The sequence below is a fragment of the Microcebus murinus genome, chromosome 20, assembly GCF_040939455.1.
Source record: "Microcebus murinus isolate Inina chromosome 20, M.murinus_Inina_mat1.0, whole genome shotgun sequence".
Taxonomy (NCBI): Eukaryota; Metazoa; Chordata; class Mammalia; order Primates; family Cheirogaleidae; genus Microcebus; species Microcebus murinus.
This window is the reverse complement of record NC_134123.1, coordinates 5,212,005-5,239,476: the sequence shown is the minus strand read 5'-3', so window position 1 is coordinate 5,239,476 and position 27,472 is coordinate 5,212,005. Positions and strand designations below refer to the sequence as shown.

Sequence of the window (27,472 nt, the reverse complement as noted above, 5' to 3'; positions counted from 1 at the left end):
AGTTAGGAAAGGAAGCATAATTATTACCATTCACTATTTTATTCAGTAACTCTCTTGGTGATATTTTTGCACCATCAATTAGGTATTTTATTAATTTCAGAACAAACTGGAAAATCCGGTGTTAGTATTCAAAATCAGTTTGTTCTTTTTTTCTATTTCTCTCTCCCTTTTGGGGGGAAGAATTCACTTGAGTTGCAACTTTACAAGTATCTGTTAGGAAGAAAATATCTTAGATTTGTATACCAGTCAATGAAGTAAAGTTAGAAGAGAATATCTTTTTTAAAACAAGAAAACAGATTGACATACGAGTTAAAGAATAGTACTGCAGTATTTAATTTTTTCAACAGTGTTGTACTTGAATTATGGACCCTACAGTTCTTATGCACCACATTATGACTCCACGTTTGCAAATGTCAGCAAGGATGATTCTGACTTAATCTATTCAACCTATGGGGAAGACTCTGATCTTCCAAGTGAGTTCAGGTGAGTCACCAACTAATCAATATTCTAAGTCCCATATTGTTCTAAAATATTAATGTACATATGTGATTTGTGGGTAGATTTACAAAGTTATCCAAATGGTAGAATATGTGTCCAGTAAACTTCTTAATTGACAATAATAAGCCAGTGGTTATCATTATCCTTTAATGGATAATGAGAGAACATATCTCCTTGATACTGACATCTGCAGTATTTTAATTATTACAAAAATATATTTTTTAAAGACACTATGTACCTCAACTGATACCAAAGTTCAAGATCGTGATACTTCAAAATGTTGATGGTACCATCTGCTCTGCTGTAACATTTTTGTGTGTCAGTGAGTTGTGTTCCAGACTTGACCAGTTTGGGAACCCACAGCACATTTTCCCCAAGACATTGAGGTAGGACATGATGGCTCAATACCTAAGGCAATCCACTTACAAGCCTGTTTGACCCAACACGTACCGGATAGACTATTACAGTTACACTGTACCGTCCTTATTACATGTTCCTGTGGGAAGACAATTTCTGTGTTCCTATTTAAAATGCCGAGCACTTTGCATCCGTCAACATGAGATGCCATCTTGACTTACCAGGATTCTGGCTCAGAGTGCAGCATTGACGTTGGGGTATTCCTTCTTGGGACTGGTACCTTGTTAACTTTCAGTATGTAAAATAATTTAACCCTCTAGATTAACCAGTCCTGTGGTTTTCTGACAAAGGAGGACTGTTCACATTTACATAGTATGTGTGGTTTTGTTGTTGTTGTTTTTAGAAGGCAGGAATCCCTAAATCAGAGGTTTAATGTGTTTTCAGATCAAGCATTTATATTCTTTAGACTTTACCAGCTTAAATGCATTCTTTCTGGACTATCTGTGCCTTCCATGAATAGGCATTGCACACCCACTGTGTGCCAGGCATTATTCTACTAGATCCTAGGGGTTTTCCAGGGAATCAGTGCTGACAAAGACCCATGCCCTCCTGTGAGATGGTGACAAGTGCTTTGGAGAAAAGTAAAGCAGCAAAAGAAGATAGATGGTGGTGCTGTAGTTGGGAGAGGGGTGCATTTTAAAATAGGGTTGTCAGGGATGTCTTTGCTACAGAAGAGAAAGTGGAGCAAAAACTAAAGGAAGTAAGGAAGCAAGCAGTGCTGCCATCTGAAAGAGGAGCATTTCTAGCCAGTGAAATAGCTGTGCAAAGGCCCTGAGGTGGGAGCCTGCATGGCACATTCAAGAAACAGCAGAAGAACGGTAAGGAGCAGAACAAGTGAAGCAGAAGGTGGTCGGAGAGGTAACAGGTTGGAGTGCTTCTTTGTATGAACTTGAAGTTTTATTCTAAGTGAGATGGGAAACCACTGGTGGAATGTGAGCAGAGGAGTAACCCAGTATGGCTTACAATTTTAAAGGGAACATTCTGACTACAGAGGGACAAGGACAGAAGTTGGGAGGTGAGAAATGGACTGGGGAGTGGCAGTTGAGGTGTTGAGAGGGATCAGTGGTCAGCCAGGAGGATTCCTTTGCTGACTTGAGTGGAGTATGAGAGACCGAGAAGGTAAGAATGACTCCAGGGTTTTCAGACTGGGCCTAAAAGGCTATAGTTGATATTCACTGAGAAGGGAGAGAGTTTGGAAAACTACTTTTGGGGAAGATCCAGCATTTCTGTTTTGGATATTTTAAGCTTGAGATGCTTATTAGACATCCAGATAGAGCTGTCCAAAGAGTGTGGTCCAAACTGGAGGTATAGCTTTGAGTATTTTAGGTGCGTGGAAGTCCCAAGGTGAGTAAGATCACATTAGCGAGGAAGTGAGAAGGGGAGGTGGTAGAAGCTCGAAAGACTGAGTCCTACACCCCACAACTGACATCTTATTTTTGTTTGGGGGTCCTCAGGAGCATTTCATTTTCACTGTGTTCTTGATATTGTTTAATTCTCTCAATAAAGTAATCAGTGGTAAATATGTAAATACAGCATTGCGTCTAGACAAAGTTTTACATCCTGGTGTATAAACTAACGGCATCTAATGGAAACAGTTGGCCTGGATGGGAGGATTGAGCCGAGGGATGTGACTTACGTGGAAGTGACTTTCTTGCCTCTCTCTTTCAGCATCCATGAGTTCTTGGCCACATGCCAAGATTATCCATATGTTATGGCAGATAGTTTACTGGATGTTTTAACAAAAGGAGGACATTCTAGGACTCTACAAGAGTTGGAGACGGTAAGAATGGTGCTGAAGAAACAGGGAAATTTATTACTAGCTCCCAAGTATTAGTCATTCAGTGTTGTGAAACCATGGGATTAACCAGTATGACAGCTGGACTCCCTTCCCCTGAAAGACAGCCCAGCCGGGTTGAGGCCATGGGTGGAGGACAGTGAACGGAAAGGAGCAAGTCAGCCACAGGGATCTGTGAGGGCCAGAGCATTGGCATTAACTCCAGATATTGGGAGTGTAGGATCCCAAAATGGAGTTTATAACTAGGAAGTCAGCAGGTGCTACATACCCTAACAAAAAAGGAAAGTTTTGCTCACTGGGTTGAAACTAAGTTGGCTAAAATGATAGGAAATGGCCTTTTCCTTATTCAGTCGTAGCACCACAGGAGGAGCCTCAGTTACAAAGTAAAAAGCTTCCTTGTTGCCGTCTTTTATTAACACTTGTAAACTACCTCTGGTTCAGTTGGAGATAGTTCATAATCTGGAGTGATTCAGAGTCTTGACTCGAGAATTAGAACCAGAAAACGTTCCTAATGATGCAGAGGAGAATTGATCTCCACAATTGTCACCATGGTTATAGGAACCCTTTATCTCTTGGAGGTCAGAACTCTTAATGGTGGCTGTGACTCTGTTGCTTTGTACCCTGCCCACACTGCACATATGGTTGCTGGGTGACCTGTCAGCACAGCTACAGTCATTCCTCAGTACCTGACTGACGTCAAGTTCATTGATAACTGCTATAAAATTCTAGCACATGAACTGCTTTCTTCACATGGCCTAAAAAATATTAAACTTTATTATATCAATTCAAAATATTTTTTACTATGTCCTTCCCATCAATTAATCTGAATTAATTAATACTCTAAAATAGAGTATTTTTCATTTGATGAATGTGGCAATGTGTTTGAGAATGTGAAGTTTCTCTGTCCTTTGATCCAGCAGTATCAAACTCTTAGAATTTATAGAATTTATCCTAGAAAATAAGAAGAGTTACATATAAGGATACATTGCTTATCATTTTTAGAAATCAGGAATTGGGGCTGGGCATGGTGGCTGGCGCCTGTAATCCTAGCATTTTGAGAGGCTGAGGAAGGAGGATCACTTAAGGCCAGAGTTTGAGACCAGCCTGACCAAGACCAAGACCAAGACCCCATCTCTACAAAAAATAGAAAAATTAGCCAAGCATGGTGGCACATTCCTGTAGTCCCAGCCACTTGGGAGGCTGAGGCAGGAGGATCGCTCAAGCCCAGGAGTTTGAAGTTGTAGTTGATGACACCAGTGTACTCCAGTCAGGGAAACATAGCAAGACTCTTTTTCAAAAACATAAAATAAAACAGGAAAAGAAATTGGGGATTGGTTACGTAAGTCACAATATACAACCTTTCAAAGAAAGATCACATCATTATTGATTGATGTCCATGACACGTTTGTCTGTTGTTTATATGTGTATTATCTCTAAAGAATAGGATTATGAGAAGCTTTCACATTCTCTGTAGCATTTGAATATTTTATAGTAATCCTTTGCTTTCTGAGAATATTGCTTTTTTAATGCACAGTAGTCCCTAGAGTTCCTCCCTGTCTTTTTCTTGTCAGAGATTTACCTGTTGTTGAAAACAGACTCCATTTATTAAGGTATTTATGTGCTGTTTACCAAATACCTTCTTAAACATGCATATAGCTTTTTAATCTAGCATGGGAATATTTCATCTTCACTAGTAATAAGTATGCCAACTCAAAATACTCTGAAATGCTAATAATTCATTTGGTTTAAAAAATCATATTCTATTAGCCTATATTCTTATTCCTTTTTTCTTGCCATGAAAATCTTGACAGTTTTCTATTTCCCTTGATATTTGCCTTTGCATATATTTTCATAAAAAGTTGTTTTTCTTTATCCTTATAGTCACCACCTGAAGATGATGGTCATACTAGGACACTTGACACAGCAAAAGAAATGGAGGTGATTATATTTTATTCTTTATAAGAAATACTTTTGTGGATAATAAGCTAAAAGGCCTTATAGGCTAAAAGGCTAAAATGATAAAAGTTTTATTTTAAAATAAAAATATTTATTGAGTATCATCTAAGATAAAGTAAGGTCTTTTTGCCTATGAGGAGCTTGGTGGTAGGTAGTGCAGTAGACATGCATGTGAAGAAGGGGCCCGAAACCAGTTACTATACTATGTAATGTATGAGTTATAGTCACCCAGGTAGGAGCAGCTCCTCGCAGCAAGGATGCTGTCTGACCTGGGTCTGGAAGACTGAGTAGGCAGGGCCACTCATCTCCAGTGGGCGGAACTGCATGTATAATGACATACATGGAGCTGAGAGAACAGGGCCACATGTGCTTTGATCCCAGAAAACAGGTGACCAAGCAGTACCTTGGGGAGAAGAGGAGTTACACAAGTGGGGACCCAATGATGAATTTTTCTGTGTAGTGCTAAGAAGGTGAGATTTTTATCCTAGAAGGTGGGATACAGTGATAAAATGTGGAGGAAAGAGCTAGTGAAAAGCTACAGGACTTGTCTAAGCAAAAGAAACAACTAGCATACCAATAAAAGGAAGAAAATAAGGATGTAGGAATATAAGGAAAACTGACCTGGTGCATAAGGTGGGAAATAGTGCTGTCAGCTCATAGAGGAAGTACAGGAAAAGAAGCAAACCTCTGATGGCTAGTGTGATCTGAGACATTGCTGAAGATGTAGGCCTGGAACTCCAAGATTTGGGCTATGGGTGTGTATCTGAAAGTTGTTGATGAAAAGGTAGAATTTTATTTCAGTCATTAGAGTGGACAGGATTGTCCAGGGAGAACATGTAGCCTGGGAAAGGTCAAAGGACAGAATCTTGGAGAAGACCAGTGGTTATGGTAGGAAAGCCATGGAAGATGATAAGCAGGAAGAGAGGCAGTTCAGCAATGTCACGTGCTGCACAGAAGTCCATTGAGAGGGGACCGGCCAGTGTAATGTGTAGCCTTGATCAGAGAAGGCTCAGTAAAATGGGCAGCGGTGGGGGGTTGACTTCAGTGAGTTAAATGAGTGGAGGGAAACTGTAAAGGGACCTTCTTTAAGATGGGAGATACATAAGCCCTTTTAGCTGAGGGGAAAGAAAAATTGAGATGGGAGAGCAAGTAGAGATGATGAAGATGTAGATGGTAGTTACACAACTGTGGTGTTTTTGAGGAAAGAGGGGCCAAGCAAGGTCATATGCTTAGCAGAGGGGCAAGAATGAAAGAAATCTTGAGAATGGGAAAGGATGTTGTGTAAGAAATAAAATGAGTTGTGAGGGCCCAGCTGAAATGGCAAACCATAAGTGCATACTAGTGCCAAGTTGCACAATTGTACACTTTTTCTCCACCACACACTTTTAGCCTGCATGTATGTAGGTAGATCGAGTGTTCAGATTGATTGAGCTTGGAGTACAAATACCATAGTGTAAGTGAACCATTAACTTTTGGTTACTTAATATCTGGGTTGTTCTATTCCTAAAAAGCATTGTTGAGGTTATAGAAACTGTGTCTTACAATTCCAAAAATAAAACTCCACTCTTTTTTAAGATTTTGTTTTTCCCATGCAATATTGACAGGCTAGTGTTAGAGCCTGGAGGAGACCCAGGAAGCATCTTAGGTTACAGGTCTATAGGATTGCAAGTATATGGACTGCCTGGGCTGAAACATTTGCCTTTGAGTCTCAGGAACATAAGGCATTGTCATAATCACCAAACTCTCTTCACAATTTAAGCAGTAACAAGGCTCTCATTATTTTATCTTCAGAATGGTTACCATATGAAACAAATGACGCAAATTGTCTAAGATACATCATTGCAGAAAAGTATGGATTTGTGTACACTTTTTTTGCCAAGATTTGGAAATAGCATTTTTAAAGGGTGTTCTGGAAAGACATTTTCTGTAAGCATCAAAATTAGGACTCCAAAGTAAATGGGTAGAATAACTTTGCCTGTAACGCAAGCCATTTTAGTACTTTCTAGTTAGCACTGTAATGGTTTTTAGCAAGCTTAAATAATTGCCTTTCTTTTTTTTGAAGCAGATTATAGAAATAGAGCCAGCAGGGCGTTTGGACTCCAGTACTCAGGACAGGCTCATAGCCCTGAAAGCAGTAACAAACTTCGGTGCTCCAGTTGAGGTTTTTGACTCTGAAGGTGAGTATCTCCAGAGGCTCTGACAGAAACACTACATAACACAGGCAGTCAAGATTTAATGTCACATTAGTTCAGATTAGCATGGCATTCATTCATCATTCATGGGAAAATCTTGGCTAGCCAAGTTAAATGAATAGTAAAGAATGGCTGCGGTGTTGATTTTGTTTTTAGGGGGGTTACTCCTTTAGAGGGAGAAGGCTAACCAGTAATCAGCAAAGCCCTCAAGTGTAGGACTTTGTTTACCACACCAGGTCAAACACAGGTATGTCCATGTTTTCTTTAGTGTGTTCTTTTTCTTACCACCCAGAAGCTGAAGTGTTCCAGAAGAAACTTGATGAGACCACCAAATTGCTCAGGGAGCTCCAGGAAGCCCAGAATGAGCGTTTGAGCACCAGACCCCCTCCCAATATGATCTGTCTCTTGGGTCCCTCATATAGAGAAATGCATCTCGGTATGTTACACCTCCAGTAAGAGAAGAATCGGGATACTTAAATGAAAAATATTCTGAGTAGAGTTGTGATACCACTGTAAAGTAATGCTGAAATATGAATACTGTGGTTTTTGCATTTATGTGTTTGCTGTTCCTTTGGATTTTTAAAAAATTATCCAAAGGAATGACTTTTCAATAAGTGGAACTGTTTTTCTTTTTAGCTGAACAAGTGACCAATAATCTTAAAGAACTTGCGCAGCAAGTAACTCCAGGTGATATCGTAAGCATGTATGGAGTTCGAAAAGCAATGGGGATTTCCATTCCTTCCCCCGTCATAGAAAACAACTTTGTAGATTTAACAGAAGGTACGTGCCCTTTTTCTCTGGGATGAGTGAAAGGCTATTGTGAGTACAGTCGTCCCTCGGTATCTGCTGGGGATTGGTCCTAAGACCCACGAGGATACCAAAATATGTGGATACTCAAGTTCCTGATATTAAATGGCATACAACCTGCGCACATCCTCCTGTATACTTTAATTCATCTGTAGATTACTTGTACAATGTAAATCCTTTGTAAATAGTTGTTATACTGTATTTTTTTATTTGTATCATTTTTAGTTGTGTTGTGTATTGGGTTTTTTCCCTAATATGTTCTGTCAACAATCGGTTGAATCTGGAACCCGCAGATACAGAGGGCTGACTGTAAAAGGAACATCAGTCCTCTTCCTTCAGATAACATGTGAAAGACTTTATCTCTGTTCTTGGTATATAAAACTATTGGTTTTCTTTCTATCTTGTCCAAAGAATAAAGATTTCACACATTTGCCAGAAAACTACAGTGATGACTTGCTAGTGCCCCTCGCCTTTAACCTTGGATGTGGTCAAGGACTGCTGTCAGCACTTGCTCTTCTGGCTGGTAGCCTTACCTTCACTTCCTTTTTCAAATTAAAAATGCTGAATAGAATGTGGTGTCTTTCTCTTTCAGATTTCGAAGAACCTAAAAAGACCGATGTTGCTGAGTGTGGACCTGATGGGATTTAAAACCAACTGGTATTTGATTATATATTATGTACATATTTTTTTCATTCTTAACTTGGAAATGCTTTTCAGAAGATATTAAATATTTGTAAATTGTGTTTTTAATTAAACTTTGGAACAGTCAATTTTAATGTTCCAGAGATTGGACTTATATATTAGGTAATAAAGCTGAACCTGGGACTCTGAGAGGAGTATTGTACATGTCAACTGAGTTACCCGACCTTCCCCCGGGGCGCTGCGTCTGTGGATAAGTGACAGAGAAGCTCAGGGAACCAAACCATCACCCACAAAAAGAAGCAAATCCCCAAAGTAATTGAAATCACTGATTGTTCACATTTGCCATATTCCCCATTAAAGAAATCATAACCAAATAGTTCCAAACTTAGCAGCTCTCCTCTTGATAATTTATTCAAAAAGTGGCCCTTGTGAAGAAGAAATACAGCTTGGGGCTGCCGCCATACCCGTGCAGCGTTCTTTCCAGATAGTGCTCGTGCTGCTTTCTTACCTCTCACAGATAGGACCAAGACTAAGAAACTCTAGAAATGGTCCCTTCCAGTGAGATTTCTCATTCCACAAACATGCTGGAGGCAACTTTAGAGTTTAATAGTTTGGTCCTGCCCCCAACGTACCTAATAAAAATGATGGTCTTATGTAGGATAATAGGTTCCCTTCAAACCCCCTCCAAAAAGCAAAACAAGTTTTATAGCACTATAACATGTCTGGTGTTCTTTTTTGTTTTTTCCCATTTTTTTAAAGAGCAAAGGAACTATAGTAAAGGGCTAATAAGCCAAATAAGATAAACCAAATCATCCTTGAATATATCAGGGAATTACTGAGCTTAAATGAAAATCTATGTTTCTGTCCACTGTTTTTTATCTGAAATACAAAGGTCAAGTGCCCGAGTTTATGTTAGGAGTCCATGATAAGTGCCCCATTCCATCACCAGTCCTGTACTGAGATGAATGGTAATTTTTCTGAATCTGGTTCAGTGTATAACCTGTTTTAAAAGCAAAAGGAAAAATTCAGGATGGACATAGGTTAATTCAGCAAAAAAATTTACATAGAGTCTTCCTGTGACCTCCCCTCTGGCAGGAAGTCATTTTTTTTTTTTATTTTCTTGGCTTTGAAAATTAATATTTAGGAAGAACAAGTAGGGTGAAGGAAAACTGATTCTCTTTAATCTCTAAAATATAATTTAGGTGGTAACTGATTCTTAAACCTTAGATCTACTTGGGTAAATTCCTAAAGACCAAGAAAATATTTAAATTCAAAACACCTTTAGGACATTCAGGTTTTCCAAATTGTTAATTTAATGTATAAAAAGCAGCTAAACACTGGTACTTTATAAAAATGGATCATAGCATTTTGAAACAAATGTTATAGATCTCTAAATATTCAGTATACAGAATAAACCCTAGTTATTTGCATGTTCCATCTCAAAGCATATTTCTGTACACTGACCTATTATATACATAAAGTATACAGTGGTTAATGATCTTCTTTTCTGTTAGGAAATGTCCTTAATAAGTAAACCAGGAAACTTCAGGGTTGCCAGTCAGGGTGAGGCCACCTTAGGAGAAATGGTAAGTCCTTGATCCATAGAGAAGGAAGGTCATTTTTAGAAAAAATACTTGTTTCTGTCATTAAAACAATGACACCTGTGAAGAAATTACTCAGTAATTTGAAAAAAGATTAATAAAAAAAAAATACAGGTGATTATTATGATCTTTTATACTCCATGACCTGAACATTGAAAACTAAAAACTTAAATATTCTTATCTGAGCACAGTACTTTAGTTGGAAATGGAGAAAAACATATGAATGGTAACCATTTTTTTTAAAACTCCTAACTGGGCTTTCTGTTACTGAAGAAAAAAGGTAACTTCAATACTGCAGGAGTAGAAATATGTCGACCTCAGAGAGGCCCAGTGCACTGACATTTGTTTCTATGTTTCTATCAGCTGCAGAACCCAGCCTGACTTGCCTGGAGAGCACAAATTTCAGCCCAGTACCTAACTGAAACCAGCCCTCTATGTGAAAAGTTGTGTAGAAAGGGCAATTAAGGCGAGGCTCATTTCCCTTAGCAGCGTTTTTGCCGTAAAATTCCTTTAAACAAACAGCAAGTTCTTATAATGTATTCACACTCATTCCAATTACATGCGACACATCAGAGCTGCCACTAGTTCACCCAACACCTTTGTGCGGATTAGAATAAACCCATCCCTCCTCCCCCAGCAGATAAAGCCCCACAAGATGACACAGCACAGGCAGTTTCGATTTCAGTCTTCTTCCCCCTTGACTATCCCTTACTCTGCAAATAGGGGGACAGCTCCTCTCAGGACCTCCTGAGTCCCAGGCAAACAAGGCTGCTTAGTCACCCTACCTGCAAGCCCGTGTGATCTTTTGAAGGCCCCTGTATGCAGGATCTTGTGTGTAACTTCATGGGTGACTTCTAGCTAAGAGTCGCTGCTATGACGGAAAATTCGGTTGTATTATAAATTCTGGGGATGCTCTGGCTGTGAGGCCACGGTTATAACTTCTGGTTATGAAGTCAGTTCAGAAAAAGAAAGGGCAGTTTGGTTATTTTGCACCTTGAAACAGGTTGACTTTTCAGTTCCCTGGGAGTCTGAAGTGTAGTAATACACCGTCTCAGAAACCTGGCTTTTTGCATTTGCCTCGACTCGCTCAGGTTCAGAACAAGAACACATCTCAGCATTTTCCAGATGGCTGGCTTCCCAGATATGGGAACCTCTACACACGCCCATACTGAGTAGATCCTTCTACTTTTGAAGCTCTCCAGAGTTAGCTATGAAGACCAAAGAAAAGCAAAGAAACACTGACAGGTTGTCCAAGTTCTCTCTATACATTCCATTCCTTTCTAGTAAAAAAAAAAAAAAAAAACAGGCCGGGCGCGGTGGCTCACGCCTGTAATCCTAGCACTCTGGGAGGCCGAGGCCAGTGAATTGCTCGAGGTCAGGAGTTCGAAACCTGCCTGAGCAAGAGCAAGACCCCGTCTCTACTAAAAATAGAAAGAAATTAATTGGCCAACTAATATATATGTAAAAAATTAGACGGGCATGGTGGCGCATGCCTGTAGTCCCAGCTACTCGGGAGGCTGAGGCAGGAGGATTGCTTGAGCCCAGGAGTTTGAGGTTGCTGTGAGCTAGGCTGACGCCACAGCACTCACTCTAGCCTGGGCAACAAAGTGAGACTCTGTCTCAAAAAAAAAAAAAAAAAAACACCATATATTTGGAAGATTACAGGGCGAGCCCAAAATGCATGAGTGATCAGGGCAGAGCTAAAAGGTTGTACTGTAGTTCTAGGCTTTCAGCTTATTGCACCTAACCCCGGAGTGCTTGCATCAAAGCTACCTGTTCAGAGCTAGGGCTGCACTGCTCCTTGCTTTCTTGCTGTGAGCCACGTTCCTCACAGCCCGGCCCATGCCATACGCCGACACTGGACTGGTCAAAATGGCAGCGACTACGCTGGAGGGAAGAGATTTTATCTAGTGTCTATGAAGTCATTAGAAAGGGTAAAACCCCCATTAATAATGTATCTATTGGGCCAGGCGTGGTGGCTCACGCCTGTAATCCTAGCACTTTGGGAGGCCGAGGCGGGCGGATTGCTCAAGGTCAGGAGTTCGAAACCAGCCTGAGCAAGACCCCGTCTACCAAAAATAGAAATAAATTAATTGACCAACTAAAAATATATATACAAAAAATTAGCCGGGCATGGTGGCGCATGCCTGTAGTCCCAGCTACTCGGGAGGCTAAGGCAGTAGGATCGCTGAGCCCCGGAGATTGAGGTTGCTGTGAGCCAGGCTGACGCCAAGGCACTCACTCTAGCCTGGGCAACAAAGTGAGACTCTGTCTCAAAAAAAAAAAAAATGTATCTATTTAAAACAAACATGTCAGAGATGGCAAGAAGTAAATGTTAATTTTTTTTCTCTTCTACTGTTTGAAACCATTTACAGATATAAAACACTTTCCAATTCCATTCACCAGGATGCCAATGTGAGAAACACAGAATCCCATAGCCAGTCTTGCTAGGGAGAAGGGAATCTTCCATCCAGCTCATCTTAATCCACTCTAGCTAGAAGGCATAAGTCTCCCTTGGGCATGCTCACAGGCCACTGAGATGGACATGTGTTTTGGTCATGTTCCAAGATCGCCTCCACAGTACTTCAGGGAACAAGATCTCAAGGTCACAAGTACAGTAGTTGTACCAGTGATCCCTTTCCAGCTGACCCGGAAACCCTTACTGACCAACAGCACAGAGGTTCTGGCTGCCACCGTGTGTTACGGCTCAGAAGTTGCCTTAAGCCGGGATCTGGTGCACTTGTCCAAGAAACCTCTAGCACAAGTCCAAAGAAGCCACTCACAGCCAAGCCCATTAAGTGCCTTTGTGCCTGGTGTTGGCTGAGTCTTCTCCTTGGCTTGCTTCAGGGGAGGAAACTGGCTTCCCAGCGTGTTCTGAATCCAGCAGAAGCCCTCAGTTCAGCCCCAACCCTTGAAACTTGGCAGTGTCTGTACAGACAAAATAAGTCCTTAGTTCGCCTTTGCCTTTAACATTAATTAGCCCACGACATTCACAGGAATACCCTAGGCCCTGGAGGATGGTGCATGTCTCTTCAGTAACCTGAAAAGGAAAAGAAAGCTAAGTCCTCAGAGGCAGGAAGGAAAGCTGCTGGGGAAGGGGGGACGGGTAGAAGCTGGCACACTTCCTTTCTCTCAGGACATGTGATAGCTCGAGTCACAGGCTGGTTGGTGGCTGAGGCAGGTCTCAAGCCCAGGTCCCCTCCCCTCTCGGGACATTCTTTGCTCTTGGTCACATGCTACCCCTCACCTGGATTTTCCCAAGTTCTCCAGTGCTCTCCATCCGGCTGGCCACATTGACCGTATTTCCCCAGATGTCATACTGAGGCTTTCGAGCCCCGATCACTCCAGCAATCACAGGCCCGTGGTTTATGCCTGAAGACAATGTTTACAGTTGGCTGATCACAGAGCCAAAGCCTCAGGCTTCTGTCCTTAAGAGAGGGAGGCCACAAAATTCCCCCACTAAGCACAGAAAGCAAGAACCACACTAAATAGAAGGTTGGGTTGGGACAACTTCAGGAATTCTGCCCCGTGGATTGTGCTTGGGATGTGGGAAAGGCACTCCCTGCCCCGGCCAGCTCTCTGGCAGGCTCTCCAGGACTCAGGAAGTCTGGGTTTGATGGTGACACTTACCTAGTACCCACTAATCTCACTTCGAACACCTAGGCTTTGAGCATAGACCCTTCCGGCTAACAGTGGCTACTCTAGATTGTATAACTCTATTCTCTGTACGTTAGGGTCACCTACTTACAGTTGGTAATTTTGGTTCTCTGTAGTGATAGTTCGTTCATTCTTAAAACTTTCAAAGGTAACCATGTAAGCAGTATACAAAGAAGGCCTCAGTAATTACCCCATCCAGCCACCGGGCCTGTCAGAGGTTTCTAAAACTTCGTAGTAGATGGCCACGTGCAGCCTCGCCACACGCACCAAGTGGGCCTGCCTGGAGGCGGGGGCTTCGCTGCCCACGCCCCTGCCCCCGCTCCCCTGCCCCCAGCCCCGCCAGCCCCTGCCCAGGGCCTCACCGACGCGAAGGCGGAAGGAGTTGAAGGAGTGCCTGTTGATGCCGTCCAGCTTGCTCATGAGGGCGATGCTGAACTCCACCATGACGCCGATGTGGGCGTGCTGCCGCTCCAGGTCCTGCGGCACAGAGCGCCGTGTGCAGGGCCGTGGAGGGCGGACCCCGTCCGGCCCCTCGGCTGGGTGTGTGTCAGCGCCTTAGGGCTCCCGCCCCCTGACCTGGCAGGTGCGCCACTATCCTTGTGGATTTTGTGGGAGGGGCTTTCGGTGGCAGAGATGTGCCAGGGTCTCCTCACAGGGCTCCCCTGCCCCCACCAGGGGCCCATCGCCCGCTACCAGAACTCTCGGGGCTCAGCCGCACAGGCACCTTTGCCCTTCCCGGACAGGACGGGGAAGCTCCCATTTAAGTAAGGTGATCGGTCCAGGGACGGTTGAATGTCCCCTCGTGGGGCTTTCATACCTGGTTCTCGTGCCCTGGGGTGACGCTGAGCCCTGCAGCTGCCATGTATGTGCTGCCAATGGTCTTGATCTTCTCCACACCACTGAACTTGGGCTTGAGCAGCAGCTGCGGGACAAGGAGCAGTGACGCAGGGCCGCCGCCGCACCGCTGCAGCCCGGCCTGTCCCAGATCCTCAGGAAGGGTATGGGGTCTCACGCACAGGGCCCTTCCGTCCATGCTCACAGCTAAGGGCAAGTGGGGGCGTGGCCTCGGCCCCTGCTCCTGTCATCTGCATCTCCCCAACACCGTCTCTCCCTTGTCCCAGCCTGTGCACTCCTCAGTGAAGGAGCGGTCACACAGCTCGGCGTCATCCACACAACGTGGATCACCCGTCTCCAGCACAGGCGTAAGCCCAAACTGACAGGCTCTGGAACAGGCTGACAGCGCGGGCTCAGCTGGGAGTCCGACTGTTCTACAAGGGCAGAAGCTGCCCATCACAGAAAAGACGCCAACAAAATATTTGCTGAATAAAACGGAATGAAAAAGACAAAAGTGTGCCTTTTATACTTCGTGTATGTTCCCCCAAGGGAGCCGTGTCGCATTTTTTAATCAGGCTTTAGGACGCCCATGCCTCCGCGCGCCCACCCAGCACGGGCGCCGCGGGCACCTCGTCGAAGTCGGCGATGATCTCGTTGAGCAGCCGCAGGCACTCCAGGCCTTCCTTGTTGACGTCGCACTCCGTGTAGAACACTTTGAAATCCGGCACCGAGGCGAACATGACACAGACGCAGTCGTAGGACTGATGGTACCAGTCCTGGATTCAGGCGGGAGGAAACGGGACCTTAGGGCCGCCTGGGCTCTCGCGGGGACAGAGCAGCAGAGTGAGGCTCCAGGAGGGGGGGCACTGAGCTGCCCCGCCAAGCGGCACCAGCCCTGGCCGTGCGCAAGTCCCCGGGCCGTTAGGACACGGGCCACGGTGACTCGGCTGCTTGGGGAGGGGCAGGCTCGGGTTGGTGTCCTGCTCCTCTGGGCACCGTGGGTGTTTGTGCACAGCTGGGGGAGAGCCCCTGGGGAGCAGAGGGGAACAGGAGACCTGGGCTCTATACTAAGCAAGGCGCTGGTCCTCAGTTTCCTTATCTAGAAAAGCCCCTGCTACACGGAACTGGTAGAAATACAGACATTTTCTTCAATACAGAACGTCCAGATTATAAACACCTCAACACGTGTCCTCATGACACTCCTTCAGGGTGAGTACTGTCAGCCCATTTCACAGAGGGGAAGATCGAGACACAGGGAAGTGAGGTGTCTTGTCCACCATCACAGTGGCGCCCAGGTCTCGAACCCCACTCCCACGTCCTTACAGCTAATCCCATGGGGTGCTTCGTGGCTCTGCACGGGAACCTCAGCCTCCCCACGTGACCGAGCCCCCTCTTCCCACCACACCTCATTTAACTTGTCACCAATAAAGTGAGCTGCCACGTGGGCTGGCAGGACGTTCTCCAGAAGAAGGCGGTTCACGTTCTCCATGGTTTCAAACTCCTCGTGCTCCTTCTTGAACTTCTTCTTCCACAGACAGTCCAGGCGGCAGTAATAGTCAATCTGCAACAGCAGGAAGCATCAGCGTCCTGTCCCCAGGCGGCAGTAACAGTCAGTCTGCAACAGCGGGAAGCGTCAGCGTCCTGTCCGCAGGCGGCAGTAACAGTCAGTCTGCAGCGGCGGGAAGCGCCAGCGTCCTGTCCGCAGGCGGCGGTAACAGTCAGTCTGCAGCAGCGGGAAGCGCCAGCGTCCTGTCCTCAGGCGGCGGTAACGGTCAGTCTACAGCAGCGGGAAGCGTCAGCGTCCTGTCCTCAGGCGGCGGTAACAGTCAGTCTGCAGCAGCGGGAAGCGCCAGCGACCTGTCCTCAGGCGGCGGTAACAGTCAGTCTACAGCAGCGGGAAGCGTCAGCGTCCTGTCCTCAGGCGGCGGTAACAGTCAGTCTGCAACGGCGGGAAGCGTCAGCGTCCTGTCCTCAGGCGGCGGTAACAGTCAGTCTGCAGCAGCGGGAAGCGCCAGCGTCCTGTCCGCAGGCGGCAGTAATGGTCAGTCTGCAACGGCTGGAAGCGCCAGCGACCTGTCCGCAGGCGGTGGTAACAGTCAGTCTACAGCAGCGGGAAGCGTCAGCGTCCTGTCCGCAGGCGGCGGTAACAGTCAGTCTGCAGCAGCGGGAAGCGTCAGCGTCCTGTCCGAAGGCCGCAGTAATGGTCAGTCTGCAGCGGCTGGAAGCGCCAGCGACCTGTCCGCAGGCGGCAGTAACGGTCAGTCTGCAACAGCGGGAAGCGTCAGCGTCTTGTCCGCAGGCGGCAGTAACAGTCAGTCTGCAGCAGCGGGAAGCGCCAGCGACCTGTCCGCAGGCGGTGGTAACAGTCAGTCTGCAGCAGCGGGAAGCGCCAGCGACCTGTCCGCAGGCGGTGGTAACAGTCAGTCTACAGCAGCGGGAAGCGTCAGCGTCCTGTCCTCAGGCGGCGGTAACAGTCAGTCTGCAGCAGCGGGAAGCGTCAGCGTCCTGTCCGAAGGCCGCAGTAATGGTCAGTCTGCAGCGGCTGGAAGCGCCAGCGTCCTGTCCGCAGGCGGCAGTAACGGTCAGTCTGCAACAGCGGGAAGCGTCAGCGTCCTGTCCGCAGGCGGCAGTAACGGTCAGTCTGCAGCAGGGGGAAGCTCCAGCGACCTGTCCGCAGGCCGCAGTAACAGTCAGTCTGCAGCGGCGGGAAGCGCCAGCGTCCTGTCCGCAGGCGCAGAGGCCGCCCGGCCGGCCAGTGCTCGTCTCCCAGGCAGGTCAGCCTGTCCCTGTGTCCCGGGGGGCCGAGGACCCTATCTCAGAGCCCGTGACCAGGGGACTGAGCTCTCCAGCAGGGCTCTGCTGCCTCCCTGCTCAGCCCCGCTGCCCTGTCCCCGCGCCAGGGCCAGCTGGGGCACGGGCGGCCTCGGCCGTACCTGTCTGGAGAGCAAGAGGAGGGTGGCATAGAACAGGACCAGGTAGAAATTGATCATGGTCTTCAGGTGCCTCCAGGAACATCTGGGGACGATGCTGGAGGTGAGAGGAGGCTGCAGTCACTGCCAGCGCCCAGCGCCCAGCCTGCCACCTCGCAGCGCTCTGCCACCAGAAGAGCGCGCCCGCTGACGTGGAGACGCGCCCTAGCAGGGAGGGACAACTTCGGGGCGTAAAGGAAAGGGGAGGGGTGTGGAGGCGGAGGAGCCCTCACAGGGGCTCTGTGCTCCCCCTGAATGACAGCCCTGGCAGGGTGGCCAAGAGCTGCTCCCAGGGAACAGGCAGGCCGGGGCCTTGGAGACCAGCATGGGGACGGCGCACGTGCGAGCCCCACGCGGAGCAGCTGCTCTGTCCGGGAGGCCAGGCTCTGGCCTGCAGTTCAAGGGCGGCCAGGCCCTCTCCTCATCCCACACGGGCCGCACATGCCAGCCCTCCTGTGCCTCAGGTGTCACCGCCTGTGCAGGAAGAGACCAGAGCAACTGCCCTTTTCAAAACTGGAGACCCAGCACGCCCCCGAAAGAGAGGTGCTGAGCCAGAGCTGAGGTCTCCCCCTCCGCCCAGACCGGCCTCTGGTGGCCCAGGACCTTCCCAGAGCAGCTGCAAATGAGCTACATTCCTCGGCGCTGCACGCTGCAGACTAGGCCGGGCCACGTCACTGTCCTTCTGTGAAATGAAACCTTGCCATCTGCCCATCCCGCCCACGAGGTGGCGGTCCCCGGGAGCCGGGCGCACAAGAGCACCCAGTCTGAGTAGGCACCAGAACAGAGCAGGCCACGGGGCAGGCGGGCGGCAGGACCAGGTTCAGGTCCTGGCAGCGAGCTGCCCGGGGCCCCACCTGAGAGTGTCAGTGGTGTTGGTGAGGTTGCCCGGGACGTGGCCACAGCAGTCCTGCTGCCAGCACGGGGACAGGTTGAAGAGCACCAGGTAGGCCACCAGGGCAACGGTCAACAGCACGACCTTCGGCTCCAGGCTCATCCGCAGGAAGACGGAGCAGGCGATGAAGCCTAGCATGCAGCTGCAGGCATAATACTGGGGAGGAGGGGGATGTTACCAGGGTGGCAAAGGTCACCCCACCATGTCCTGTCACCCAGGGGCACACCGCAGGCCTGGCAGTCACGGAAGGGAGAGATGCGTTAGCACTAACCCACCCCCTTCCGCCCTGGGCCCGGGTCTCAGCACCCCTCTCTCGCCCTGCTGAGCTCCCGCTGCAGCAAAGAGCAGGCGGAGGGATCCAAGTTCCCAGCGCTGTGCTGCGCTTACTGTGGCTGTGCTGCTTAAGGAACCAAACGAGTGCACGGTGCAGTGGACACGATAAAGGCAAAGGCGTCGCTCCTGCACAGCCTGTCTCCCGAGTTCTGCCGCAAGCTGGCCCCATCCCAAGTGCATCTCTCCTGCTCAAGACCATGCCCCCAGAATAAAGGCCACATTCTTTCCCCTGGCATTGCTGCAGCACCCTGATCCAGGTCGCACCTGCCTCTCTGGCTTGATTCCCCCGCCCATGACACACCACCTGAAACCCACTGCTCCCACCACACACCTCAGCTCCCCGTGCACTGCCCTCCCCACCTCAGCACCTCTCTGCCCTCAGACACAGCCCGGCGCACCGCTGCCCCAGTGCCAGAGCCCGCGTCTGCTCATCTGCGGGCCACGCCAGGCCTGGGCTGCTGAGGCTCGGTGTGGGCTCGCCACCTACGAAGCCAACCGGCCAACCGCCCTGGGTCCCACTTACTCGTGAGTAAAACAGAGGTCACGAGGGGCCTGCCAGAGACGTGAGCGGGAGACACCCACCAGCACAGCGGAGGTTGTCCCTGTCGCTGCGCGCCCCACACGGCTTAAGCCACGCACACCAAGACCCAGACTCTGTCCCCGGGACCAGGGCTCGGCGCGGCCTGGCTGAGGGCTGCACGAGCTCCGGCACACCCTGTGGTCTCAGGCTCGGGGGCTTCAGCTCGGCCGCACCGGGCAGGAGCGGTCGGTGAGGCCCACGGCACCCGGGGCCGGGCCAGGGGGCACCCACCGGGAGGAGGCGCGCACACAGGGTCCTCTCCCCCACACTCGCATCCTGCAGGTCCGTCACGTTGCCCTCGGGCAGCTCCAGGGCGGGGAACGGCGTCAGTGGCTACGGAGGAGGCAGGCCCCGTTAGGACGGTCCAGGGCGCGGGGACACGGAGTGAGGCAGGCCTGGTATTTCCCACCAGGCGCACTCCGCACACGGCCCTGCGCAGCTGTGCCGCTTCCCGCAGAGGCAGAGAAGAGCAAAAACGTAGCCAGGTGGACGCCCCAGGGCATCAGCGGCTGCCTCAAGCCAGGGGGCGGGACCCCCTTCTCCCCAGGTGACCCTCAGGGCTGTGGTCACAGCGCACTCTCCACCACTGCAGCTCTGGAGAGCCCGGGGCAGGAGCCGGTGGGGACGGCACACGCGCCCCTGCAGGCTGCTTTCTGCGGCATCAAGCATGCCGGCACGGGCAGGAGGAGGAAACTGAGTCTCGGGGGGCAGCTGGGACCTCCTCAGGGGCCCAAAGAAGGAACAGGACGTCAGGACATTCTGGCGGCTCAAGATAGGGCTGGCCACTTATGCTCTCCAGGCACCCAAAGTCCTCGTGAAAACAAGGGGAAGGGGCCCTGGCCTGCAGGGGCCTCGGGGCGCCCACGGCTGGGAAGGCAGCGCTCCAGGCATCCGGGATTCTGGACTCTGGAGACCCCCAGCGCCAGAGACTGGCTCCCCCCACCCAGGAGGCGGGCGGCGGGGCAGGACCCACCAGGTTGACGACGGCGACGGTGAGCACACCGCCGATGGTCAGGACGGCCAGGGACAGCCTCAGCAGGGGCTGCGTCTCCACCCTCTCGGAGATGGTCCGGAGCGCCCCGCGGGCTGGGCGGCACCTCTGCGGAGTAACGGGGTCCGGTCGCCCAGGGCCAGCAGCCGGGACAAGGAGGCCCAGGGAGGCAGGCCCCTCGGGAGAAGCCTCCAGGGCACTCAGCAAACTGTCCTCACGGCATGAGGGCAAGCGCCCAGCCCTGACCAGAGCCAGGGGCGCACCGGGGAGACAGGGCCACAGGGCGGGGCGCCCACTCACCGAGGGCTCACTGGCAAAGCACAGGCCCAGCACCAGCCCCAGCACACAGGCCACCAGCCCGAAGGACACACCCAGAGCCGCTGTCCTGGAGAAGAAGAAAAAACCTAAGTTCCAGTGGGTCATCTGCCCGGACCCCTCCCGTCATCCCAACTGTCTGGCTCACGGCCACCTGTCCCCTCCCACCTGCCATGCTGCCCACAGCAAAGGGGGTCTTTGAGAAGGAGGACTGTGGTCCAACAGCCCCACTAGGAACACACAGGCCCGGCCAAAACATGGAGAGCAAGGTCAACATCGCGTGTCCCTGTCGGGGCCAAGTACTTAAGAAATGAGTCGTGCCTGTACGGCCTTTAGACTCGTATCTGGCAGGTAAAAATCACGTACAAGTGTTCCCTACTCTGTGTCTATTAAGCACAACCAAAACAAGAATCTCGGTCGACCCTTTGGCCTAACTGCCCTTCTAGAAACCACCATGTGGCTGACCTTGTCCCCCAGCCCTGTCCGCCACCAACAGGGCCAGGAGCCAGAGACACGAGTCTCAGGGACTCCTGTTCCAGGCTGTGCCACCCTGGACAAACTATAACCCTCTGAGGCTCGAGGTCCCCACACGTAAAAGGCAGGTGACGCTGCCTACAGTTTTCGGGTTACCTTTCTAGGATTCCAAAACCTAAGGTGAGGGTCACCAACTAAAACGCCAACAGGCCACACAGCAGGTGCCTGGGGAAGTGAGAGGCGCTAGGGGCTGGGGCGCAGCAAGCACATTCCACTGAAAAGCAGTGCCGGTAACCCCAGGCGTGCAGCCACGACCCTGGCCCCACGCAGGGCCCTCCGCCAGCCAGCACCCCAGCCCAGTCGCGCCTCCTGCAGGGGCTCCGGTGGCCCCCAGGGCCCCGCCCCTCCGGCCAGGACCGCGGCTGGCTCGAGCCTCCTCGCCCCCCAGCTGACCTGGGCATCAGCAAGACGTGCACGAGCAGGATGCAGACGAACACGAGGCCGGCACAGGCGAAGTCGTGGCGGGCGCGGGGGATGGGCGCCAGGCGGTACTAGGGGCGACAGGACCGTGAGGGGCCACCGGCACACCACTGCCCCAGCCCCAGCCAGCTTAGAAAAGGCTCAGACCCCTCGTGGCCCGGGCAATGTTCCATTTCGTGACTTCCCTTGACTTCCACTTTGCAGCTGCTCCTTCGTATTTGGAGGCAATTCCTTCCCTCCCCTGTGCCTGCCCAAGTCTGTGACTATTTCCAAAGTCCCTGCAAAGCTCCTGGCCCCAAGTCCACAGATGGGAACCGAGTCTGAGCTCCCAGGACTGCCCTCGCCCCAGCGAGGAGGGAGGCTGGGCCCGCTGCACCCCGGCACCCAGCCCGGTGCCCCAGGCAGGCTCTGCTGCGGGCGCAAAACCAGGCTCAGGGCCCGGCCAGGCGGCCTGCCGGGCACTCAGCCCGCAGCAAGCCTGCCAGGCTGGTGTCCAGTGACCTCCTCCTGTGGGGAGCCCCAGCTCAAGGAGCCCCAGTAAGAGGAAGTCCCCCAAGTCCTGGACACTGGCCCCACTTCCTTGGCCAAGGAGGGAGGGCTGCCGGCACTGGGGCCACACGTGAGGCAGAGGGCGGCCCGAAGGCCCTGAGAGCCCGGCGTCCTTTCTGGGAGGTGGGAGAGCAGCGCCCAGCCCGGCCACCACGTGAGGCCAAATGACAGGCACACATGTGCCTGGCACACTGCCAGCACCCAGAAGGCACTCAATAAAGAAATGGTCACGACTGGCACAAAAAGCTGGTCGTAGCAGCCAGACGGGAGAAGCCTCAGGGGCTTCGACACGCCCGAGTCGGGGAGGCCAGGTCGGCCTGAGCGCTGGTGGCAGGGCAGGGCCGGGGGGCGGGGGGCCGGGGGCGGCAGGGCAGGGCCAGGGGCGGGGGCGGGGGCCGGGGCTGGCAGGGCAGGGCCGGGGGCGGGGGCGGGGGCCGGGGGCGGCGGGGCGGGGGGCCGGGGGCGGGGGGCCGGGGGCGGGGGCGGGGGCCGGGGCCGGGGGCGGCAGGGCAGGGCCAGGGGCGGGGGGCCGGGGGCGGGGGGCCGGGGGCGGCGGGGCGGGGGGCCGGGGGCGGGGGGCCGGGGGCGGGGGGCCGGGGGCGGGGGCCGGGGGCGGCGGGGCGGGGGGCCGGGGGCGGGGGGCCGGGGGCGGGGGCGGGGGCCGGGGGCGGCGGGGCAGGGCCCGGGGGCGGGGGGCCGGGGGCGGGGGCGGGGGGCCGGGGGCGGCGGGGCGGGGGGCCGGGGGCGGGGGCGGGGGCCGGGGGCGGCGGGGCAGGGCCGGGGCGGGGGGCCGGGGGCGGGGGGGGGGGGGCCGGGGGCGGGGGCCGGGGGCGGGGGGCCGGGGGCAGGGGGCCGGGGGGGGGGGCCGGGGGCGGGGGGGGGGCCGGGGGGGGGGGGGCCGGGGGCAGGGGGCGGGGGCCAGGGGCGGGGGGCAGGGTGGGGCCGGGCGGGGCCGCGCGCACTCCACAGGCGATGCCTCCCAGACGCTCCCAGACCCGCGGGCAGATCCCTGACGGCATCCCAAGTGGAGGCGGCCAGCGTGAGGGCCAGGCCTGCGCCCCGAGCCCCGCCTGCCCCAGGAGCAGCTGCGCAGACCCCCGCCACCCTCCCTCACGCCCCAGCGACCCCGCGCTCCTCTGGGCTGGGGCGGCCCAGGCGCGCTCACCTCTCGCTCGAAGCCCTTCTCCAGGAAGATGGAGCCGAAGGTGTGGAAGTCGTCGGACTTGGAGCAGCAGGGCCTGGGGGCGGCGTGGAGACGGGCTGGGCTGCACCTTCACGGCCAGCGTCGTCAGGGAGGGGAGGGCCATCTGTGCCACGGCAGGGCCTGCCACGTGGGGGACCCCTCTACCCCCCAGGGGGAGAGGTCTCGGGGGTCTCACCTGGTAGAACTGAGCCCCTCGATGGCCGACAGCATCTCGTCATCGTATGAGTCGTCCTCTGGCCGCCCCTTGGGGCGTGCGGCCCTGGGATGGGACACCCCACCACGTCACCCAGGGACCCGCATGCACCAGCCCCGAGGCGGGTGCGGATGAGAGCCGGCGAGGGCGCAGGCCCTGATGGTTCCCGGGGCCTCGTGCACGATGGTGGAGCGGGAGGTGCCATCAGCCAGCAAGGGCGAGTGAAGAGCCGGCCCAGCAGAGGCCTCGCCTGCTGCACCCACAGGGTGGGCATCGGGGCCAGAACATCCTCCTTCCCGCCACCGGCCCCGCCACAGGGTAGGCACCCGACACGTGCCCGCTCGTGGCCACCCTGAGCAGCCAGGGGCCAGGAAGTGCTGGGTCCTAGAACCGCTGTGACTCGAGCGTGGTGAGCTCCACGCAGGTCCTGGGCTGGGCCTTGCGCAGCTGCCCCCGGACAGAGGCCAGTCAGGGCGGCCTGCCTGGAGGAAGTGGCTGCGGCAGGCTTGTTCAGGAGGGCAGGGCACAGCCTGGCAGAGGGGAGGGCAGCACACGCACCTGTCAGGGGTCCGGCGGTGCCGCAGGGGAATGGCCTGAAAGGGAAGGGAGGAGAGGACACGGTTATTCCCGAGGACGCTGGGCCCCGAGGTCCACGCTGGGGCTGGGTGTGCCCCTGGCACCCGGCACCCGGCACAGCGTCAGCTGGAACCACAGCTGAGCACCAGCAGGGACTGAGGAGCGCAGGGACACTCCTGGCCACCCTGGAGCATGCTCCAAACGCCCTGGCTTCCCCCGCGGCGCGGGAGGGAGGCGGGCGGAGACCGAAACCACCCTGCGCCTGGGAGGGAGGGCACCCACCTTGGTCCTCTGCCCGCTGGGGACAGGGGTCTCGCCGCTGCTCACGCTCGCGCGGTGGCTGAGGTGCGCGAAGGGCCGCGCGGCGCCCCAGGACTCGAGGTAGCGGGTCACGCGCACAGACGCCCGCATCTTCAGCGCCGCGGCGTCCCCCTTGGGCCTGGGCAGGTGCTGGCTGGGCGGCGGCCGCTGGCTCTGCGGGCAGACCGGACGCGGGCCTGTGCCACCCACCCCCCTGGCAGGGGGAGGGACGCCCCACCAGCTCTCCCCAGAACAGAAAACGGGCAAAAGGCGTCCCGGCCGCCGCCCCTCGACCCTCGGAGCGGAGCGCAGCGCAGCTGCCCGGCAGGCAGGAGCCTGCGGCGCTCAGGCCAGGCTGCGGGGCGGGCGCTGGCCGAGCAGAGGCTGGCAGCCACACGCCACCACGCACAGCCCGACCACCTCCCCGAGCAGAGACACGCACCAAGGTCCTCAGCCTGAGGCCCCAGTGCCCCGTGAGGCTCCCTGGGCCAGACAGTCCTTGGGGCCTGCGCCCCCTTCAGCCCTGCCCTGCGGAGGCGCCCCAGGGAGACAGCCCCAGGGAAGCCACGGGCGTCCCGCCCCACCCCCACGTGGCCAGCACATGTGCCTCCTACCTGTGGGGGCAGCAGGGGAGAGGAGTGCTGGCCCCACCCCAGGGCAACACTGGGGGAGTGCACTTCAGCGGCCCCCAACCAGGATGGCACGTGTCCGTCACCTGCCACATGCATACCCATGCCAGGGAGCTGGTGGCTGAGCCAGCGGGGCCACTAAGCCCAAGACCCCACAAGAACAGCATGCCTGAGGCTGCCCCAGTCTTGGTGGCCAGGCAGGACAGGAAAGGGGAGGGACGAGGAAGGCAAGCCTGTGCCATCTTGGGGTCTGCGGGGTGTCCCCTCAGCCCCCCAGACGTTCTCCTGCCCTCTGAGAGTCCTGCCTCCTGGGACCCCTGCAAGCCACAAACACACACTAAGCCACAACGGCAACCTTCCTGTAACTTCCAGCTGCCTTTTGGACAGAAACATTTTTAAGCCCTTAGCCGCACTGTCTGCCCAGCCTGAGGGAACCACATGCAATTCAGCACACGGTGAGTGTCCCGGGGCAGGAGGAACATGCCGGACCCTAAAGGGAGCAGTCTTGCTGGGTGGGGGTAGGGGGCACGTTTCCATGGCCAGCAGCCCTGCCTGCACAACACTCTGCCACTCAAGTTCACGGCTGCCGCCACTTCTCTCAGAACCGGGAAGCCAGACACCCCGGTCCCTGAGAAATAAAAATAATGGTAAGCACGCACTAAAGACCCGCCATGGCCAGGCACAGGGCTCAGGCTTGTGACTCAGCACTCTGGGAGGCCGAGGCGGGAGGATCCCTGGAGCCCAGGAGTTCAAGACCAGCCTGGACAACACAGCAAGACCTCATCTCTAAAATATTTTTTTTTAATTAAAAAGATCCATCATATCTGAGTAAACACACAACTGTTCAGAACGGGCATGGGAATCCGTAGGAGCCCACAGCGGGCACCTGCAACCTCCACCAGGCCACGGGCGCCCGCTCTGCCCCGCCAGGGCTCCGCTGGGCCGCCAAGCACACCTCCTCACTCCCAGAGCGCACGAAGGCCGCCACCGGCGACCACGGGGCCACCAGACAGGGGCCGCAGGTGAACCCACACAAGGGGGCACCGAGCGCATGGATGGGAACAGCCAGGCCAGTGGGGGCCAAGCGCAGTGGGGGCCAGGCCAGTGGGGGCCAGGCAAGTGGGGGCCTAGCGCAGTGGGGGCCAGGCCAGTGGGGGCCAAGCGCAGTGGGGGCCAGGCCAGTGGGGGCCAAACGCAGTGGGGGCCAGGCACAGAGGGGGCCAGGCCAGTGGGGGCCAGGCCAGTGGGGGCCAAGCGCAGCGGGGGCCAGGCCAGTGGGGGCCAGGCCAGTGGGGGCCAGGCGCAGCGGGGGCCAGGCCAGTGGGGGCCAGGCGCAGTGGGGGCCAGGCCAGTGGGGGCCAGGCGCAGCGGGGGCCAAATGCAGTGGGGGCCAGGCCACTGGGGGCCAAACGCAGTGGGGGCCAGGCCACTGGGGGCCAAACGCAGTGGGGGCCAGGCCACTGGGGGCCAAACGCAGTGGGGGCCAGGCCACTGGGGGCCAAACGCAGTGGGGGCCAGGCGCAGCAGGGGGGCCAGGTCAGTGGGAACCAGGCGCAGCGGGGGGGCCAGGTCAGTGGGAACCAGGCGCAGCAGGGGGGCCAGGTCAGTGGGAACAAGGCGCAGCGGGGGTGGGTGGGAGGGGGACCAGGAGCAGCAGGGGGGCAGGCGCAGCGGGGGGAGGGGAGCAGGCGCAGGGGTGTGGCAGGCGCAGCGGGGGGCCAGGCCAGTGGGGGCCAAACGCAGTGGGGGCCAGGCGTGGGGGGGCGGCACAGCGGGGGGCCTTAGCAGGGAGGTGGCGCCTGCAGCTCACTGGCCCATGGGTCTCTCGCAAGAGACTCCGCCCCTTGGGTGGGATGTGCTGGCCCCGACAGGATGGGAGCAAAGCTCCCTGCAGCGTGGCTCCTGCCTTTTGAATCTTCAACTGCGCAAATGAATGAAGTTAAAAAGGTAGAGCTGCGGGGAGACGCAGGCCGCGGGTTCGGTGCCGCGCTGTGCCCAGACCCCACCCACGCGTGTGCGAGCCCCGCGGGCTGGGCTGGGCTGGGCTGGGGAGGGCTCTGCTTCACCCATTCCAGAGCCGCCCGCGCCTGCCCGCCAGCGCCCATCAGGCTCGGCAGAGCCTGGAGGGGACCCCACCCTCGGAGCTCTCGACACCGACACTGAACAAGGAGACAGGGTGAACGGCCCCTGGCAGGGCGAGGGGCGGCCTGGGGCAGGGCTGGGGGCGAGGGGCGGCCTGGGGCAGGGCTGGGGGCGAGGGGCGGCCTGGGGCAGGGCAGGGCGAGGGGCGGCCTGGGGCAGGGCAGGGAAGGGCGAGGGGCGGCCTGGGGCAGGGCTAGGGGCGAGGGGCGGCCTGGGGCAGGGCGAGGGGCGAGGCGCGGCCTGGGGCAGGGCGAGGGGTGCCCTGGGGCAGGGCAGGGCGAGGGGTGGCCTGGGGCAGGGCAGGGCAGGGCGAAGGGCGGCCTGGGGCAGGGCGAGGGGCGAGGCGCGGCCTGGGGCAGGGCGAGGGGCAGCCTGGGGCAGGGCAGGGCAGGGCGAGGGGCGGCCTGGGGCAGGGCAGGGCAGGGCGAGGGGCGGCCTGGGGCAGG

The 27,472-nt window shown here is 54.7% G+C and overlaps 2 protein-coding genes across 3 annotated transcripts in view; one reads left to right on the top strand and one right to left on the bottom strand.

Annotated features, from left to right (window-relative positions):
* BRD7 (bromodomain containing 7) overlaps window positions 1–10,074 on the top strand; it is a 41,577-nt gene extending 31,503 nt beyond the window's left edge. The window contains exons 11-17 of one of the 2 annotated variants that reach the window (XM_012788947.3): window positions 348–483; window positions 2,584–2,695; window positions 4,592–4,648; window positions 6,729–6,843; window positions 7,151–7,294; window positions 7,495–7,638; window positions 8,258–10,074. In XM_012788947.3, the coding sequence (XP_012644401.2) occupies window positions 348–483; window positions 2,584–2,695; window positions 4,592–4,648; window positions 6,729–6,843; window positions 7,151–7,294; window positions 7,495–7,638; window positions 8,258–8,313 (764 nt within the window). In that variant the 3' untranslated portion in view covers window positions 8,314–10,074. The remainder of the gene's footprint in view (window positions 1–347; window positions 484–2,583; window positions 2,696–4,591; window positions 4,649–6,728; window positions 6,844–7,150; window positions 7,295–7,494; window positions 7,639–8,257) is intronic. The other variant, XM_012788948.2, reaches the window with a different exon arrangement.
* ADCY7 (adenylate cyclase 7) overlaps window positions 6,708–27,472 on the bottom strand; it is a 42,687-nt gene continuing 21,922 nt past the window's right edge. The window contains exons 12-27 of the mRNA XM_012788958.2: window positions 24,238–24,429; window positions 23,938–23,972; window positions 23,362–23,445; window positions 23,148–23,220; window positions 21,407–21,504; window positions 20,465–20,549; window positions 20,147–20,272; window positions 19,405–19,506; window positions 18,223–18,416; window positions 17,333–17,426; window positions 15,805–15,960; window positions 15,029–15,175; window positions 14,383–14,487; window positions 13,928–14,042; window positions 13,156–13,280; window positions 6,708–12,948 (exon numbers count right to left, since the gene is read on the bottom strand). Of these exons, the coding sequence (XP_012644412.2) occupies window positions 12,802–12,948; window positions 13,156–13,280; window positions 13,928–14,042; window positions 14,383–14,487; window positions 15,029–15,175; window positions 15,805–15,960; window positions 17,333–17,426; window positions 18,223–18,416; window positions 19,405–19,506; window positions 20,147–20,272; window positions 20,465–20,549; window positions 21,407–21,504; window positions 23,148–23,220; window positions 23,362–23,445; window positions 23,938–23,972; window positions 24,238–24,429 (1,878 nt within the window). The 3' untranslated portion in view covers window positions 6,708–12,801. The remainder of the gene's footprint in view (window positions 12,949–13,155; window positions 13,281–13,927; window positions 14,043–14,382; window positions 14,488–15,028; window positions 15,176–15,804; window positions 15,961–17,332; window positions 17,427–18,222; window positions 18,417–19,404; window positions 19,507–20,146; window positions 20,273–20,464; window positions 20,550–21,406; window positions 21,505–23,147; window positions 23,221–23,361; window positions 23,446–23,937; window positions 23,973–24,237; window positions 24,430–27,472) is intronic.